This window comes from Mauremys reevesii, unplaced genomic scaffold (genome assembly GCF_016161935.1).
Source record: "Mauremys reevesii isolate NIE-2019 unplaced genomic scaffold, ASM1616193v1 Contig46, whole genome shotgun sequence".
Classification (NCBI taxonomy): Eukaryota; Metazoa; Chordata; order Testudines; family Geoemydidae; genus Mauremys; species Mauremys reevesii.
This window is the reverse complement of record NW_024100858.1, coordinates 450,865-469,498: the sequence shown is the minus strand read 5'-3', so window position 1 is coordinate 469,498 and position 18,634 is coordinate 450,865. Positions and strand designations below refer to the sequence as shown.

Here is an 18,634-nt window from a genome sequence, read left to right as displayed (position 1 = left end):
TGTCACAGATTGAAGTGTCACTAGAGGAGGTTTCGGAAATAATTGATAAACTCAACATTAACAAGTCACTGACCAGATGGCATTCACCCAAGAGTTCTGAAAGAACTCAAATGTGAAGTTGCGGAACTATTAACTAAGGTTTGTAACCTGTCCTTTAAATCAGCTTCGGTACCCAATGATTGGAAGTTAGCTAATGTAATGCCAATATTTAAAAAGGGCTCTAGAGGTGATCCCGGCAATTACAGACCGGTAAGTCTAACATCGGTACCAGGCAAATTAGTTGAAACAATAGTCAAGAATAAAATTGTCAGACACATAGAAAAACAAATTGTTGAGCAGTAGTCAACATGGTTCTGTAAAGGGAAATCATGTCTTACTAATCTATTGGAGTTCTTTGAAGGGGTCAACAAACATGTGGACAAGGGGGATCCGGTGGACGTAGTGTACTTAGATTTCCAGAAAGCCTTTGACAAGGTCCCTCACCAAAGGCTCTTATGTAAATTAAGCTGTCATGGGATAAAAGGCAAGGTCCTTTCATGGACTGAGAACTGGTTAAAAGACAGGGAACAAAGGGTAGGAATTAATGGTAAATTCTCAGAATGGAGAGGGGTAACTAGTGGTGTTCCCCAAGGGTCAGTCCTAGGACCAATCCTATTCAATTTATTCATAAATGATCTAGAGAAAGGGGTAAACAGTGAGGTGGCAAAGTTTGCAGATGATACTAAACTGCTCAAGATAATTAAGACCAAAGCAGATTGTGAAGCACTTCAAAAAGATCTCACAAAACTAAGTGATTGGGCAACAAAATGGCAAATGAAATTTAATGTGGATAAATGTAAAGTAATGCACATTGGAAAAAATAACCCCAACTATACATACAATATGATGGGGGCTAATTTAGCTACAACGAGTCAGGAAAAAGATCTTGGAGTCATTGTGGATAGTTCTCTGAAGATGTCCACGCAGTGTGCAGAGGTGGTCAAAGAAGCAAACAGGATGTTAGGAATCATTAAAAAGGGGATAGGGAATAAGACTGAGAATATCTTATTGCCCTTATATAAATCCATGGTACGCCCACATCTCGAATACTGTGTACAGATGTGGTCTCCTCACCTCAAAAAAGATATTCTAGCACTAGAAAAGGTTCAGAAAAGGGCAACTAAAATGATTAGGGGTTTGGAGAGGGTCTCTGTGACGTTATTGATATAAATTGGGACCATATAGAACATGGGTTGCAACCAAGGTCCTGTAGTGGCACCAAATCTTAAGTAAAGGGGGTCATAAAAGGTGTCTAAGACCAGGTTGTGGGTTGCTGGTTATGATTATGCTGTCTGTGTGCATGTATCATTTTTAGTTGAAGTTATGTATAATGGCTCTATATACTGTCTGTATTTGAAGTTGGTGATGTGCTTCTGGGAAACATCCCAGACAAGTTGGTGTAAGCTCTGCCTAGCCTGCTTGATAGCCCATTAAGGACCATCAGCTACACAATTGACCCATGGAGAGAAGGCAGACACACCTTGTGACTCAGCAAAGTATGCAGGGACTGGCCCATGTGACTCCAGACTCCATTTTGCTGTAATTTTCCACAGTAAGGACAAAGAGGTTCTTACACCTGGAAAAGCCTATATAAGGCTGATGCCTCATCTCCATCTTGTCTTCAATCCTGCTTCTTACCTCTGGAGGGAGTTTGCTACTATTTGAAGCTCCACGCAAGGGACTGATGACCCATCCCAGCGGGGGATGTACTCCAGAGACTTGATTTAAACCTGCAGTTTATTTCATCGCTGCTACAAGCTTGAACCAAGAACTTTCCCATTACTGTATGTAATTGATTCCATTTAACCGATTCTAGCTCTCATCTAGATATTTTCCTTTTATGAATAAACCTTTAGATTTTAGATTCTAAAGGATTGGCAACAGTATGATTTGTGGGTAAGATCTGACGTGTATATTGACCTGGGGCTGCAGCTCACCACTGGTCTTATATGAATTGATACTCCATGTTTCCACTTAAGTAATTGTCTTCTCTTGTAAACAATTCTCAGGGAAAGCTTTTGAGGAAAAAAATTACAAATGTTTTGACATATTTAAGGAGTAGCACATATCCTGAAGGAATGAATAAAGCAGGCAGACTGAACCGGCGTCAATTTGCTGTCAACTTTTCTTTGGAAGGCAAGGAATACTTTTTTTTTCTTCTTTCAGATAATACTGACACATTACACTGGAAACTTGAGCCTGTACATGATGGTCCTGATGTCCCAACACCAGGATTATTTGGAGTGTTAAGCTTACCTTCAGTGGGACCGGGATTGGGATCTCTAGTTTTTATTCAACTTTTCCAGAAAATCTCCTTTGCTATTGTGACAGACCCAGAGCAGTGGGGTCCAGGAGTCTGGCAGAGGGCAAATATACTGGTCACTGGATGAGTAGTTTTCTGTTCCCTGAGTGACCAGAGCAGGAGCTGCACTAGAGTAATCAGGAACCTGCTAGACCCAATTAAGGCAGACAGGCTGATTAGAACACCTGCAGCCAATCAAGGCAGGCTAATCAGGGCACCTGGGTTTAAAAAGGAGCTCACTTCAGTTTGTGGTGTGCGTGCCAGGAGCAAGAGGTGCAAAGAGCCGAGAGGCTGTGCTGCTGGAGGACTAAGGAGTACAAGTGTTATCAGACACCAGGAGGAAGGTCCTGTGGTGAGGACAAAGAAGGTGTTTGGAGGAGGCCATGGGGAAGTAGCCCAGGGAGTTGTAGCTGTCATGCAGCTGTTACAGGAGGCACTATAGACAGCTGCAATCCATAGGGCCCTGGGCTGGAACCTGGAGTAGAGGGAGGGCTCGGGTTCCCCCCCAAACCTCCCAATTCCTGATCAGACACAGGAGGGGTTGACCCAGACTTTGGGTTCCACCAGAGGGGAACATCTCTGAGGTGAACAAATCTGCCAATAAGTGCAGGACCCACAAAGGTAGAGGAGGAACTTTGTCACACTATCTATGCTGGTGGTGCAACAAATACACTGTGCAGTTACATGAGAAATGAGTGTCAATTTTACCAGAAAACGCTATGACTCCGCTTCCTTCTTAAGTATGTTATCTAGTCTGCTGCAAGCACCAACAACAATCGCTATATGCTCACTGAGCAATCATTTCTAATTTAAAAAAAATAAACTAGTTCTAACCATACACTGAAATTCCCCCCTTGTGCTCAAGGCATTATGAACCATACTGTATATAGATGTCTTTGATATGCATATGCCTTATAATTACTGAATGGCTTTGCAAATAACTGCTCATAGCTTAAGTGCAACACTTGATTTCATCATCGTCTCTCCCTCAGTGGTGGATTAGCCACTGTGACTACAGAGCCCAGGCTGAGGAGCCACAGTCAACGGGGGGGGAGGCAGCTTCTGCCCAGTGGGTGGGGCAATGTTGCCCCAACCCCAGCCCTGGCAGAAGCCGTGGAGCAGCAGAGGAAGCCCCTATGCCCAACCTCAATCTCCAGCAGAAGTGCCAGGTGGAGCAGGAGAATCCACAGCTCCTGGTCCCCTAAAGAAGCATAGCTCCCCCGGTGGCACTTTGGCGGCGGGTCCTTCACTCGCTCCGAGTCTTCGGTGGCACTGAAGGACCCACCGCCGAAGTGCTGCTGAAGACCTGGAGCGACTGAAGGACCCGCTAGGGAACCGGTTGTTAAGATTTTGGCAGCTCATCACTGTCCGTGTGTAACCCACACACCTCCTGGGTGTGGTGTCCTGTCCCATCTAGTGGCACCAAGACCATAAAATGAGTCTGTGCTACAGCATTAGCTAAGAGACAGTTGGCTTTTAGCTCATGCAGTAGAGGATCAGGCACTAAGCCCCAGAGATCCCAGGTTTGATCCTCCCTGCCAACAGCCAGGGTCTGTCAACATTACATGTGCTCTTCTTCCCCCCCACCCCACTACTTGTGTTTGCTGAAATGTAAATTGCTCTGTTCACTACCATCTCCTTCCCCTGCTGTCTTGATGACCCTGTTTGCTGCTTATATAACCCCCCATTCCTTTGTTTAGGACAGACCTCTTTAACAGCGGTTGCCTAGGAGGGGCTGTCGGGTTTTCACAAGTAATGTCCTACAGGGGGAACTCATCACTCTCTATGTAATGTTGCATCATGATCTTATTGACCAGAGAGTTGTTAGTTTTCAAATGGTACCTCTCAAGGCATATTTCGTACAAAGATTATTACCATCGCATGGAGGGTGTGACTAGAGGGTGCTTTGGGTCACATATGCTCAGTAGGGCATCTCCAAGGGTGGAGGGCCAATTCCACTCCCAAGTTTAAAAAAAGAGGCTGCCAACATCTGGTGGATGTTGACAGACAGACACCCGGTCTGGGGACCAGTCCCATCCAGAGCCTCACAGCGCCTGCCTGATTCACTGTGGTGTTACTCCAATTTAATGCCATTCTCCAAGGGCTTATGCTGGTGAATGCCCTTCCAGAAGGATGTTCTCAATGAAAGAGAAGTCAGAAAAAAGCCTCAAGACTGATTCAAAGGTTAGAAACCCTGCCGCCTAGTGAGAGACTCAGGAGCTCAATCTCTTTTGCTTAATGAAGAGAAGGTTACGGGGTGACTCAGTCACAGTCTCTAAGTACCTTCATGGGGTGCTGGGGAGGGACTGCAGGGAGCCAGGGTCTTGCCCACCTCTGATGCCTGCAGTCCTTTTGTGATGTCAGGGCCTGCCTGGTCCTGGCCCTTTATGATGCGTCACTGGACCAAACAGCCTCTCAGGAGAGATCCAGCCGCAGCAGCAGCAGGGAGTGTAGCATCTCCATCCCCAGTGCGCGTCCCAGACCGTCCTTCCCAGCATGTTTGACGCTGGAGTGGGGATCCTGCAGAGCTGGTTCTGTGCCTGCTGGCACAGCTCCTGGGTGATATACACCTGCGTCCTTCTGGTCCTGTTCATCTGGGTGGCCATGGCGACTCAGCACAGCTTCTCCTGGAGAAGCAGGATGGTAGGAGGACCCTCCCCAACCCCGCCAGCCCCAAGCCGTCCTGCGCTCTCAGCAGAGCTTGCCTGGACACAGCCCCATGGAAGGGAGGGTGGAGGGCCTGAGGGCCCCTGTTCTGACCAGGCCCTGTTGGGCTGACGGGGCACATCCACAGAGAGAGACAGGGCCACAGACAGAGCTCGTGGCTCCATTCATTGGTTGTTCCTTACTGCTCCGACCACCGGCTAGTGCTCGAAATGCCAGGGCTCTCCCTCGTGGTCCCAGGGTTCCTGGCACCCCAGCACTAAGCCGGCTCTGGCCAGTTATTTCCCTCCGCTGGGGGAAGCTGAACAAACCCTCCCAGCTCCCGCCCAAAGCCACAAGCTTTCCGGGTCCCTGGCCTCCCAGCCAGCCAGGGAGAGGGCAGGCAAGAGGTGTGGGGAGAAAGGGGGAATCCAGGACAGATCTTTGGGTTTGGTCAGTTGGGGTTCCTCAAACCCCAATGGTATTGAGCCAAAGGTGTGGCATAGCAAAAATGATTGTAAATGGACACTTGCAATGAATTTGTTGTTATTGCTAATGGTAATTTTTGTATCTAATGTGCTGCTATTACCAAGAACTGTAAAAATGAACAATGTGCCTAATCTTTTGGCAAGAGATTATAAAAGGCTGATGCCTCAACTCCATCTAAACATAGCACTGATGACCGATCCCTGCTGTGGATGTACTCCAGAGACTTGATTTGAACCTCCAGTTCCACCAGTTCAGCCAGCCCCAGAGAGAGACAGCCATATTGGAAGGGCGCTGAAGATCTCTTCCCCGAGGGCTGATGTTCGCAGGCCTGCTTTGGCTACCTGCAGCAAGCAGATAACTGCCAGGAGAAGGATCCCAGCCTATTCAAAGAACAGAGTGCTTGCTGCTTGGTCAGCTCAGGAGGGCGTGAGGACATAAATGCCAAATAAGCAGCTCATGCTTTCAATGCATAGGATTAGTGGCCCGTGTACCTTTCAGTACTGAAGAAATCTGTATGTTAGATACTGTTGTTTTTCTTTGACTGGTATGTGCTGTATTTCTGTAATGATAAGAGCATGTTTCGATTTATGAGGCGTCTTAGTTAACCCACAGATTGTCGTCTTATCAACAGAAGGATTTTTTTTTTTGTTTAGTCTGAGCAGCTTTACTACACTGTGGTGTCTTTCCTCCACATCGGAGCAACTCAGGCTACTGGCATCCCCAACTGTCCCAATTTGCATATTTGTGGTGGTCTCCACAGGTGGGAGTTCCGCTGTCAGAACAGACTGAACCTGCTCACTGTCCCTGCAGTACAATGGAATTCTTACGGGTACGGGTGTAATCAAAGTTTGGTGGGTTACACTCAGGCCAGGCCCTTGTCTCTGGCTCTTTAACGGAGCCCTGACTCTGCTCTCCCAGGAGCCCCTCTCTGCCTGAACACCGGTTGCTCTCACAGGCCCTGCTCACTAGGTGACATCTACCCTGTCTTTCCATCCAGACTCCATGGAAGACTGGAGAACTGAGCAGGATTATGACATCACAGGTATCAAGGAGGCTGAACAGCTGTAACATAAGAATGGCCACGCTGGGTCAGATCAAAGGTCCATCTAGCCCAGTATCCGGTCTTCCGACAGTGGCCAATGACAGGTGTTTCAGAGGGAATGACCAGAACAGGGAATCATCAAGTGATCCATCCCCTGTCATCCATTTCCAATTTCTGGTAAACAGAACCTAGAGACCCTCAGAGCATGGTGGGGCATCCCTGCCCATCTTGGCTAATAGCCATTGATGGACCTATCTTTCGTGAAATTATCTAGTTCTTTTTTGAATCCTCTTATAGTCTTGGCCTTCCCAACATTCTTTGGCAAGGAGTTGACTGTGCATTGTGTGAAGAAATACTTCCTTTTGTTTCTTTTCGACCTGCTGCCTATTCATTTCATGTGGTGACCCCTAGTTCTTCTGTTCTGAGAAGGAGTAAATAACACTTCCTTATTTACTTTTTCCACACAAATCATGATTTTGTAGACCTCTATTATAGCCCCTGTAGTTGTCTTTTCTAAGATGAAAAGTCCCAGTCTTATTAATCTCTCCTCCTATGCAAGCTGTTCCACACCCCTAATCATTTTTGTTGCCCTTTTCTGAACCTTTTCCAATTCCAAGATATCGTTTTTGAGATGGGGAGACCACATCTGCATGTAGTATTCCTACGCTTTGTTTCCTATGGTTCAGGCAGTTACTGATCCATGAGAGGACCATTCCTCTGATCCCAGTACAGCTTACTTTGCTTAAGAGCCTTTGCTGAGGGACCTTGTCAAAGGCTTTCTGAAAATCCCAGTATGTCAGTGCACTGCAAGGCCTTCAGCGGCTTTTAAACTTTCCCATGGGGACATCGGAGACATGGTCCAGTTAACTTGTGTTCAGGCCTAACAAGAACTCAGATGCAACCTGCTGTGAGAAATTCATTTTAACAAGGATGCCCCTGTATCAGCACAGACCACAGGTCAACATGTGTAACTTCAATAACAATGGTATTGGAAGAGCCCAAAATAACCACTACAGGAATGTATTGACTATGACCCCTTACTTCAAATGCATTGTGGCCTAGTGGATAGAGCACTAGATGGAACTCAGGAGACTTAAGTGCTAGTCCTGGCTCTGCTATTGTCTTCCTGGGTGACTGTAGGCAAGTCACTGCTCTTCTCTGTGCCTCAATTTCCCATCTCGAAAAGGGGGCTAATGCTACAGACCTCCTTTGTAACGTGCTTTGAGATCTACTGATTGAACATGTTAGATAGGAGTTAGGGCTCTTTAATATCTTATGATATAGGGTGCTTTTCTTAAAGCGCCCACTGCTGGAGTCAAGTGATTTATCTGAGAATCTCTGCTCTTTATTTTATTTTATTTTATTTGTTAGCCAATTTTAAGCCCTCGTGGTTGCAAAGAGAAGCTGGAGAACATGAATTGAGTGCACCCTAGCGGCTCAGATACCAGAAGGCAAATGAAGAGGTCCCCAGATGAATGTTTTTTGAAGATCTCATTATTTTGAAGCCAATCTCATGATTTTGGTGGGGCCCAGCTCATGGTGTTGGAATGCTTGGGCTGGTGATACCATGAACGTTTTTCTGCACTGGTAGCACTAGAGAATCACTTCAGGGCTGCTTCTCACTTCAGGCTGGGAGATTCTGCCTCAGTCACAAGGGTTTTAGGAGTTCCCACAAGTAGGGAAAAAATATCCCTTGCCTAAGGGCTTGAGAGTCATAGAGCTCGGAAAAGACCCAGGGTTTTCCTGGGAAACCTGATGCCCTCTCTCCTGCCTTATGCTGAGCTCAGCCCACTTGGGCAGTTGCCCCATCCCATCTCCTGATCTAAGTACAGCATTGACACCTCACAGACTAGAGGGAGATTGCAGGAGGGCAACCCCATTGTGACCTAGAGATGACATCAGCACCTGCCTGATGCCAGAGCAGCAACCTGCCCTCAGATGTAGCCTGGGTACTTGTTGCTGCTTTGAGAGTGCCTGTGTTGAGAGTGTCTTAGTGCCTGAGCCCGGGGAAATGAGTTCACTCCTCCTCTATCTGCTCTTTGTTGTCTTTTATGCTGTGCTGAGGCTCGCCAGATCTGAGGTAAGTGAGACTCCTAGAGAGATAGAAAAGCTGGATTGATGCCAGCTGAATGCAGGAACCAAACATAAGTATTTTTCAATCAGCAGGCTCGGATCAAACTGATATGGGAATCAATCAATAAAGAATTAAAGGACGGGAATATATTTAAAGCAGGTTAACAACGTTTTATGGAAAATGGGCCATGTCAAACATAGACGTGACAAACTTAGACTTGTGTAAGGTGTTGTTTTTCATAGATTCCAAGGCAAGATTGGCCCATTGGGATCTTCTAGTCTGACCCTCCTGTCTAACGCAGGCCAAAGAACTTCCACACAATAATGCCTACTGCATACCTTTTATTAAACTGTCCAATCTTGATTTTAAAAATTGCCAGTGATGGAGAATCAATCCACCATGATCTTGGTCAATTGTTCCAATGGTTAATTCCTCTCACTGTTAAAAATGGACGCCTTCTTTCCAGTCTGAATTTGTCTAGTTTCAACTTCCAGCCATTGGACATGTTAGACCTTTCTCTGCTAGATTGAAGAGCCCATTTGTAATTGTTTCTTCCCCGGGTAGGTATTTATAGACTTTTCCTCAAACCACCCTTAACCTCTTTAAGCGACATTGACTGAGCTCCTAAAGTCTATCACTACAAGGCATGTTTTCTAATCCTTTAATCATTCTTATGGCTCTTCTCTGAACCCTCTGCAATTTATCAACATCCTTCCTGAATGTTAGACACCAGAACTGGACACAGGATTCCAGCACTGGTTGCACCAGTGCCAAATACAGAGGTAAAAGAACCTCTCTCCTCCAACTTGAGATTCCCCTGTTTATGCATACAAGTACCGCAGGACATTTGGATTAAAAATCAGCACTGTACAATATCAATGGAGCACAGGTTAAAGGGATTGAGAACAGGCTAATGGCTAACTGACAGATTTTAAAAAGTAATTGTCAAAGGGCTCCTCGAATGTGGGTTTTTCAAATGGGGCTCTGCAGGGATCAGTACTAGGTCTGAGGCTATTCAACATTTTTTTCAATGACTTGGAAGTAAATACAAAATTGCTGCTGATAAAAATGTACTGATGACACAAAGATTGGCAGAATGGTAAATAACGATGAGGACAGGGCAGTCATACAGAGAGTTCCAGAGAGTTGGTTTGGCAAATGGGGCCCATTCAAACAAAATGCATTTTCACACAGCCCAACACAGAGTTATACATCTGGGAACAAGGAGGGCCTATTCAGATTTGGATTTCACAATCTTTAGTTTTGTATCATCTGCAAATCTGGCCACTTCACTGTTTCCCCCCTTTTCTAGATCATTTATGCATATGTTGAACAACTCTGGTCCCAGTACAGATCCTTGGGGGACCTTGCTATTTATCTCTCTTCATAAACTCACCATTTATTCCTACCTTTGGTTTCCTATCTTTAAACCAGTTACTGGTCCATGTGAAGACCTTCCCTCTTATCCCATGACAACTTACTTTGCTTAAGAACCTTTGATGAGGGAACTTGTTAAAGGCTTTCTGAAAGTTCAGGTACACTATATCCACTGGATCGCCCTTGTCCACATGCTTCTTCACCCCTGTGACATTACGCCCCATATTCTTCATAGAAATATTGTTCTATGAATATGGCATAACTAAGGTATGTTTTATGCAAGATGGGTTATGTGAGATATCATTGGAAAGGTTCTGATTTACTGAACGGGATTATCCTATCTGTATGGATGTATCATTTCTGTATCTGAAGCAAGGAATATGGGCTCTGTATCAATTACAAAAGTGCTTGCACCGGGGGAATGCCCCCAAACAGTGGGCAATCAGCCTGGATGGGCCATTAGGAAGGACAATAGGACTTGGAAGATACTAATCTTCCTCCTTCCTGAGAAGTTTCCTGGGATGCTGCTTTGACACTGCAGCGTCATGTGATCATGTCACCTCATAGAATCATAGAAGGCCAGGGTTGGAAGGGACCTCAGGAGGTATCTAGTCCAACCCCCTGCTCAAAGCAGGACCAATTCCCAACTAAATCATCCCAGCCAGGGCTTTGTCAAGCCTGCCCTTAAAACCTCTAAGGAAGGAGATTCCACCACCTCCCCAGGTAACCCCTTCCAGTGCTTCACCAACCTCCTAGTGAAAAAGTTTTTTCCTAATATCCAACCTAAACCTCCCCCATTCAACTTGAGACCATTGCTCCTTGTTCTGTCATCTGCCACCACTGAGAACAGTCTAGATCCATCGTCTTTGGAACCCCCTTTCAGGTAGTTGAAAGCGGCTATCAAATACCCCTTCCCGCCCCCCCCCCAATTCTTCTCTTCTGCGGACTAAACAATCTCAGTTCCCTCAGATGGACATCATTTGGGACTGGCGGTATTTTTCCACTAGGAGGGAGTGAGGGGTCAAACTGGGAGACAAAGGATTCCTGTCATAGCCAAATCCTATTTAAGGCTTGGAAGGGAGTTAATCTAGGCTCTTCTCCACCACCTCGCTGCCCCAAAAGGAAGACTGCTGAAAACACCTGGAGAAATAAAGGAACTAAACTGTGGGGGAGGGGGACAGGGGCTGAGCCCAGGCGAGAAAGATCTAGCCTGTGAAAGGAATACCTGGCTAGTTAAGCTGCAAGCAGTGCGGTTTACCTTCAAGAAACTTTGCAGCTCCCAGGCAAGTGGGCTGAACTCATGCCAAACTGTTGTTGTTGTTGTTTGGTGTAAAAGAGCTGCCGTTTAAGGATGATATTGGGGTTATATCAGCACTTGTTTGGGTGCATTTGCATAACCCATTCATGGCTTCACCACTCAGGAGTAACATGGCCATCCCAAATGCATGCAGATAAAACCCCGATAGCATGCATTCCCTAAATATGTATCTAGGAAACACTGTTGTCCAGAGGTCGGATTTCTCCCCCAAGGTCTGAATTCCGTGCATGGTATCTGGGGTTAGTTGCATACCCTGCAATCCTAAAACCTGCAGAGTTTTGTCATCTCTGCAGGAGAGAGAACTTTGCAGGCTCTCTCCTTCAATGCTTATAAACTCTGCAGGCTCCGGGTACCAGCAATCCCTGTTTCTCCAACCCTGGATTGTTCCAGTGACCCTGTTATGGGTTGTGCTGTGTGCCCTACATTGTCTGCATCACAGGAAAGCACAATGCCTACCCAGGAGGCCTCATAGTGCAATACTCTTCCATAAAGAAAACTTCCCCTGGCCCCACATGGCAATCCTCTGGCTCATTGTTCTCTCAGGTTTATTGAGGAGTTCTCTTCTAACCCTGCTGCTTTCTCTGTGTGTGGCAGGCTCTTCGGAGGACGAGGACACACCGAAAGAAAAGCAGAAACCGAAAGGTAAGCAGCCCCTGACCCCACAGCTGCGGTGGCAGACTCAGGCCCCATGCAAAGCAGAGAAATAGGGTCCGTTCCCCCACCTGCCTCCCCTCTTCCTGCGAAGGCACAGTCGTGCCCAGAGTCGTGCAGAGGCACTGGCTGGGACTCCGTTTACAGGTTGCCCCTGAAATCTGGGGCTCTAGGGTGCTAGGAAGCAGAGGGTGCCCAAGCAGCTCAATGTCTCCTTTACGTCTCACTTCTGGCAGCTTTTGGGTGCTGTGAGGAAGAGCTGGAGGAGGCTGGTGCATCTCTAGAGACATGGTAAGCAATGCCCCCCTCCATAAATCTGCAGTGGGTCAGTCCTCTCCTTTAGCGTCATGCAATTCATCCCCACCCGAGTAATCCCTCCCCTGCCGGGACCTATGTACCATGCAAGGAACTCTTCTCCTTTAGACTCATGCAATTCATTCCCACCCAGCAGAAGTTGCCATCTCTAATCCACCCCCACGCATCATACAGTTCATTTAACCTGGGGCAGTGGTGGTGGGGGGTAGATTGTGTCGACTGGACTGGACCATCCTCCCCTCCCAAGAGGGGGAGAAAATGTTTTCCTAGAGCAGCCCCGTGCACCCCGGGGAGGTGAGGTGGACAGATCAGGAGGAAGGCTGGCCTTTCTGGTACAGTGAGAAGGGTGAAAGGGATCCAGCAGCACTTGTGTAACGGCCCCTTCTCCAGTCCCCCAGCAGGATTTGAACCCTGGACCTTCAGCTCTGCAGCATAAAACACCCCTTAGAGCTGAAGAGGTAGCTGTATTAGTTGGCAGCTATAGTAGGCTGTTATCCTATATGTTGATTAGCTTCCGTGGGCGGGACATGACACACACGCTGCCAGTAGGATACACTCTCACCTCCTCAGCACTAGACAGGGCTCACCTAACAATCCAGCTAACCCCAAACCAGAACATCCAAGGCCCGGGTATTGCAGGGGAGAAGGCTGCCTCAGTGGAGAATGGGACAGGGAGCCTTTCGGTGCCTCCCCTCTGGGTAAAAGAGGGCCTGAGGGCAGGGCCTGCACTCAGCTATCTGATCTCTCTGTTCCACAGCTGCCCTGTGCACCCGAAGAAGCTCCGCTTGGCTCAGCACCTCAGGCTGGTTGAGAGGAATCTACAGTACGTGGCCAGACACCTGGATGAAGTTCTGATACCGTAAGGCAACTGACCAGGGGGCACCAGACTGGGGTCTGGGTGGGAGGGGAGAGTGAATGTAGAGAGGAGGGAGCAGGGAAAACCAGACACTCCAGGATCCTAAAATAACAGGGAAAAAGCCCCTAAGAGGCTTTAGCTTCCAAGGTGAGATACCAGTGAAAGTGAGGTGAGGGATGATCAGAAATTCAATGCAGAGACTACAAGTTGGGGTTGTGAGTAGGATCAAATCCTTCTGTAGGGCAATATCTGCCAGCAGGCGACTGTCTAGAACCTGCCCGTGCTGTGTTTGAAAGAAAAAGCAATCCAGTGACACCCTGCGAGGGGGTGTCCACCCCACACAGCACTGGAAGGGGCTCAGGTGGCCAGGCAGGCCCATGAACTCCACAGGGTGCACCTGCAGGAAGAGCCGGGGAGCAGGGAATTGATTCCAAGCAGGCTCAGCTGGCAGGAACAGATGGGGCCTATAAAGCCAGGAAGCTGGCAAGAGACGGGCTGTGGCTGGGAAAGGGCAGCTCCTCCCTGGGAAGAGGGGGGAGTGTTTGGAGCTGGTGCACCCAGAGCAAGGAGGGGAACCAGGAGTAGTAGGAAGCAGTCCAGGCTGGGAAAGGAAAGCCCAGAACTGCTGGGTTGAGGGTCCCTGGCCTGGAGCCCAGTGTGAAGTGTGGGCCCAGGTTTCCCTACCAGCCCCCGAGGGCATGGCATGGACCGGAGGGGCAGTGAACAGGAAAACTGTCTGGGTCATTGTGGGAGTGACAGTGACCACATGCAACAATTGGAAGGGGCATTGACACCGAGAGCTAATCCCATCCCCAGAGTAGGCACCAGACAAGCAGTGATACACCCTAAACACGAGTCATCAGCCAGGACTTTCAGGACCATAGCACAGACCTCCACCACCGGAGAAACTCCATTAACTGGGAGCAATAGTAAGTTGTTAGCCTCTAGGGTATCAGCCATTAGAACAGGACAGTTTTCCAGTGGGTTAGAATGTAAGAACATAAGAACAGCCAGACTGGGTCAGACAAAGGTTCATCTAGGCCAGTATCCTGTCTTCCAAAACTGGCCAATGCCAGTGCAGCAGAGGGAATGGCCAGAACAGGGAATCATCAAATGATCCGTCCCCTGTCGCCCATTCCCAGCTTCAGACAAACAGAGACTAGGGACACCATCCCTGCCCACCTTAGCTAATAGCCATTGATGAATTTATCTAATTCCTTTTATAGTTTATAGTCTTGGCCTTCACAACATCCTCTGGCAAGGGTTACACCCACATGCTCACGTCTTCCTCCCCCAAACCAATTGTTGTTAGCTAATCTTTCTATTCAAATAGCAGTAGATCCCTGATCATGCTCAAGGCCCCATCGTGCTAGGTGCTGCACATGTGCGTGTGAAGAAGGGGTTATCGTTCTAGATAAAATGAGTGCCAGCTCCCCCTCTCAGTCCTTCGTTACCCAGCTGATGTCCTTGTGTCGGGGTGTGGTGTGCAATGCATGCCTAGGCACTGCCCCATTGCACTACTGTGCCCAAGCCCTGCCTTTGCTCAGCAGAGCCATGTCCCATCTGTCCCTGTCTGCTCTCTCCCACAGGCCGAGTGTGTCGACATCTGCCACGAGCCAGTTCTCCTACTCCTCTAGGGAATCCACCACCTCTCCCCTCTGGAGTCCCAGCTCCTTTTCCCTGAGAGAAGCCGCCATGATTCAATCAGAGCCCCTCTGCCACACGGGGGAGATCATGCCTGTCGGGGGCTGGGAAGGATCCGCTAATCCCATCCAAGCCCAGCCTCTCACCAAGCCTCCTGCCCACAGCAGACGAGACCGGCGAGAGCAGACCATGGGTCTGGACCAGACGTCAATCCGTGGCTTAGACTTCAACATCCGCCAGAAGCATCTGCAGAGTCAACTGGGGGCTCCTACCCCATACACAGAGTCGCTGGCCAAGATGATCCCTAACGTCCCTGCTCTGCACCCACCGGACAGAGACCCCAGGGTGAAGTTCAACATGAGCAGGGTCCCTTTCCTAAGCTGTGAAGTCCTGGAGGAACTGGACTGTCACGTGCACACAAAGAGACTCCAGCATGAGCAGGGCTTACCCCTCAGCCCCCAGAAACCCCACACAGCTCTTCTGCCTCCAGCTCCACAAACCCCCATCCCGGGGGAGCCATTGCTGGGTGAGCGGGACACCAAGCAGCAATTGATATTAGACACAGATCGGCCCAAATGTGGATTTCCAGCAAAGGTCCCGGAGCCACTCAGATCCAACACCAGCCCTCAGCGTGCACAGGCGATCCAGGAGCCATGTGTCTGCCCCTCTGGGCCCCTGCCTCAAAAGGCCCACAGGATCATGGCATCCCCTGATGCCATCCTGGCCAGGCTTGTGCCCACGGTGGTGGTCAAGCTGCAGGAACACATTGCTCAGAAATGCTCAGAGATCCAAATGGAGGCGTTCCCAAAGATGGTGAGAGAGTCGCACAGAGATGCTCCCCTCGTGAGAGAGACGGCAATAGCAGAGAAGACGCTCACAGCCACACTCCACCTCTATAGGAGCGAGTTGAGAAAGCCCCTTACCAGTGTGAGCGGCACCAAAGGGACTGAAGAGAAGCTGGAGCTGCACATGGAGAGGAAGTTTCTCTTGGGAGAAGGCTCTTGTCTGGGGCCAGGGGCACAGGCAGGTGAGGGCAGGGCAGATCATCCCAGGCCCCAAAGCCACCAGGTTGCCCCAGAGGCCCCAGGCTCTGAGCAGCTAACAAGATCCACCCTTGACTCTCTCATTGCTGGGCAGGCTGCACACGACCTGCAGCTGAAGCACCTGATGGAAATGTTGAGCAGCTCCCGCCCCTTGGCGGGCCAGGTCTCAGTCTGCCAGCAGTGCCGTAAGACATATCCAGGAAAGATGAAGGGTAAGAAAACTCAGGAGGAGACATCTGCTGAGCTGCATGGTCTTCGAGACGACATGGATCCACATGGGCTCGATGGAACTGTGAATTCGCAGCTCTTCAGGGATCAGCTGCCAATTAGTGTCTGCAAGATGTGCAGTAAGCTTCGACGGAAGAGACCAGCTGGCTCTGCAGGTGCTGACTTGCCCGGAAGATCCCATGGAATCCCACAGCGATGGACTCCAGGAGACTCCTCAGCATCATCCAACCACAAAAAGATGCCAGTGGTGTGGCTCCTTCCAGCAGACAGGAGAAAGACGCAGGATGGAATGGGGAAAACGGCTCCCAGAAAGCAACCAAAGATGGTGTCCATTGCTACAAGTACAACAGGGCTTTCGCAAGCTGGGGAGAAAACAACTGGGAGTCCTGACGGTTCTCCCCCAAAGTCACCAAAGGCCTCTAGAGCTAGGACATCATCCCCTTCAAGAAGCAAAGTTACAATTCTCAAACGGATGTTAATGTGCCTCAAGAAAACCTGCAATAAGCTTCAGAACAAAGTGAAGTCCCAAATGTCCAAGGACTCTTGGTCAAGAACACCTGATGCTAAATTTACAAAGCCACCCCTTGGGAAGGCAAGGGCCTCCAAGGGTGTCTGGTAGTAGTATAAGGGCCCTACCATCAATAAAACACTAACCCCTCCCCTTGACCCCTCAAAACCCGCTCCTTGACCCCTTAAGCCCCAACCACCTGTCACTGGAAGTCCCACCCATGGCGGACACATGACCGGAAGCAAAGTGTGTCATGTGACCCTCTAAGAACTCCTCCCACTGCCCTCTACCAATCAGGATGGGTTTCGCCCCGTAGGCCCGCCTCAAGAGGAGATTTGACCAATCGGGTGTTCCGGGCCGGGTGACCCGTCCCAGAAGTGGTTCGTGTGACCCCTCTAAGAACTTCTCCCACTGCCCTCTACCAATCGCGATGAGTTTTGGCTGCATAGGACAGCCCTGAGAGCAGGTTTGACCAATCGGGGGGTTCCAGGGCGGGGTGACCCCCCAGGAGCGGGTCCTGTGACCCCTCTAAGAACTCCTCCCAGTGCCCTCTGCAGTCAGAGTGCAGTACCATCACCCTGTAAGTCCCAGCACCGAGGCAGAAGAGGCCCTCTTTTACCCAGAACGCGTGCTCTGGAGATCATGGAGACATGGACTCCTTCACCACCCCCGTGAGAACGTCAGACTTTGTTTTAGCCCCGAGGCCTTTGGACTTGTGTGGGAAAAGCGCTACATCAGCGAGAGTTGCGACAAGGGCCCCTTGACTCAGCTGTTGATGGATACGCTGGAACCCGAAACCCAAACCCTCGTGAGGCACCCCAATGAGCGTGACCACCTCTCATTGTCCGCTCCTCTAGAGGAGGAAGGCGAACGCAGCTCGGGGGAGTCGCCGGAGGACAAGGTGAATGGAAAATACATCACTCAGGTAAATGAATGATTAAGAAGTGACGGTTGATGATGGGGTGTAATGGGTTAGGAACCACGGGGTTGTGTAAATCTAAAAACAAGCAGTGGGGGGCTTACACTGTTTCTTTTCTGAAAATCTCTCAACAGCTCGATGATGCCTTTATCAAAGCCTTTGAGAACCAACCACACAAACACAACTCCAGTTCCTCAGCGGCCACCACCACACCAAGCCCTGAGAAAACTGTGTGTGCGAAAATGCCCATATTCACAAACCCGGAGCACGCGCTCTAGGGGTTGTGAATAAAAACCCAAGGACTGAAAAACCATTCTCCCAACACCATAAGCTTGTCACAGCTTCCCCATAGTCTTGTGTTTGGGAAAAGTATGATGCTTCATTCAGAAAACTGATGAAGATTTGGAGAAAATATGATGCTTTGTTCAGAATACTGGTGGCTGCTATATCCTCAGAGGGTCTAAAAGAAAGGAGGGCTGGCAATGCCCCTACTTATAAAGCCCAAAATGCCGTTAGCCTTCTTGGCAACAAGAGCACACTGTTGACTCATATCCAGCTTCTGGTCCGCTGTAACCCCTAGATCCTTTTCTGCAGAACTGCTGCCTAGCCACTTGGTCCCTAGTCTGTAACAGTGCATGGGAGTCTTCCATCCTAAGTGCAGGACTCTGCACTTGTCCTTGTTGAACCTCATCAGGTTTCTTTTGGCCCAGTCCTCTAATTTGTCTAGGTCCCTCTGTGTCCTATCCCTATCCTCCAGTGTATCTACCACTCCTCCCAGTTTACTGTCATCTGCAAACTTGCTGAGGGTGCAGTCCACACCATCCTCCAGATCATTAATGAAGGTATTGAAAAAAACCGGCCCCAGGACTGACCCTTGGGGCACTTCGCTTGAAACCGGCTGCCAACTAGACATGGAGCCATTGATCACTACCCGTTGAGCCCGACGATCTAGCCAGCTTTCTATCCAGCTTATAGTCCATTCATCCAGCTCAGACTTCTTTAACTTGCTGGCAAGAATACTGTGGGAGACTGTATCAAAAGCTTTGCTAAAGTCAAGGAATAACACGTCCACAGCTTTCCCCTCATCCACAGAGCCGGTTATCTCCTCATAGAAGGCAACAGACACTCAGATACTCACCAACACAGCCCCCCAATGCAGCACTTAGCGGACCTCCTCTCGGACAGA

At 49.0% G+C, this 18,634-nt stretch overlaps 1 protein-coding gene across 1 annotated transcript in view; it reads left to right on the top strand.

Moving 5' to 3' along the window:
* The window catches only part of LOC120394272, a 46,687-nt gene extending 29,819 nt beyond the window's left edge, over positions 1–16,868 (top strand). Inside the window, exons 3-7 of the mRNA XM_039518513.1 lie at positions 12,172–12,226; positions 13,008–13,109; positions 14,696–15,788; positions 15,888–16,140; positions 16,846–16,868. Coding sequence (XP_039374447.1) covers positions 12,172–12,226; positions 13,008–13,109; positions 14,696–15,788; positions 15,888–16,140; positions 16,846–16,868 — 1,526 coding nt within the window. The remainder of the gene's footprint in view (positions 1–12,171; positions 12,227–13,007; positions 13,110–14,695; positions 15,789–15,887; positions 16,141–16,845) is intronic.
* The last annotated feature ends 1,766 nt before the right edge of the window (positions 16,869–18,634 follow it).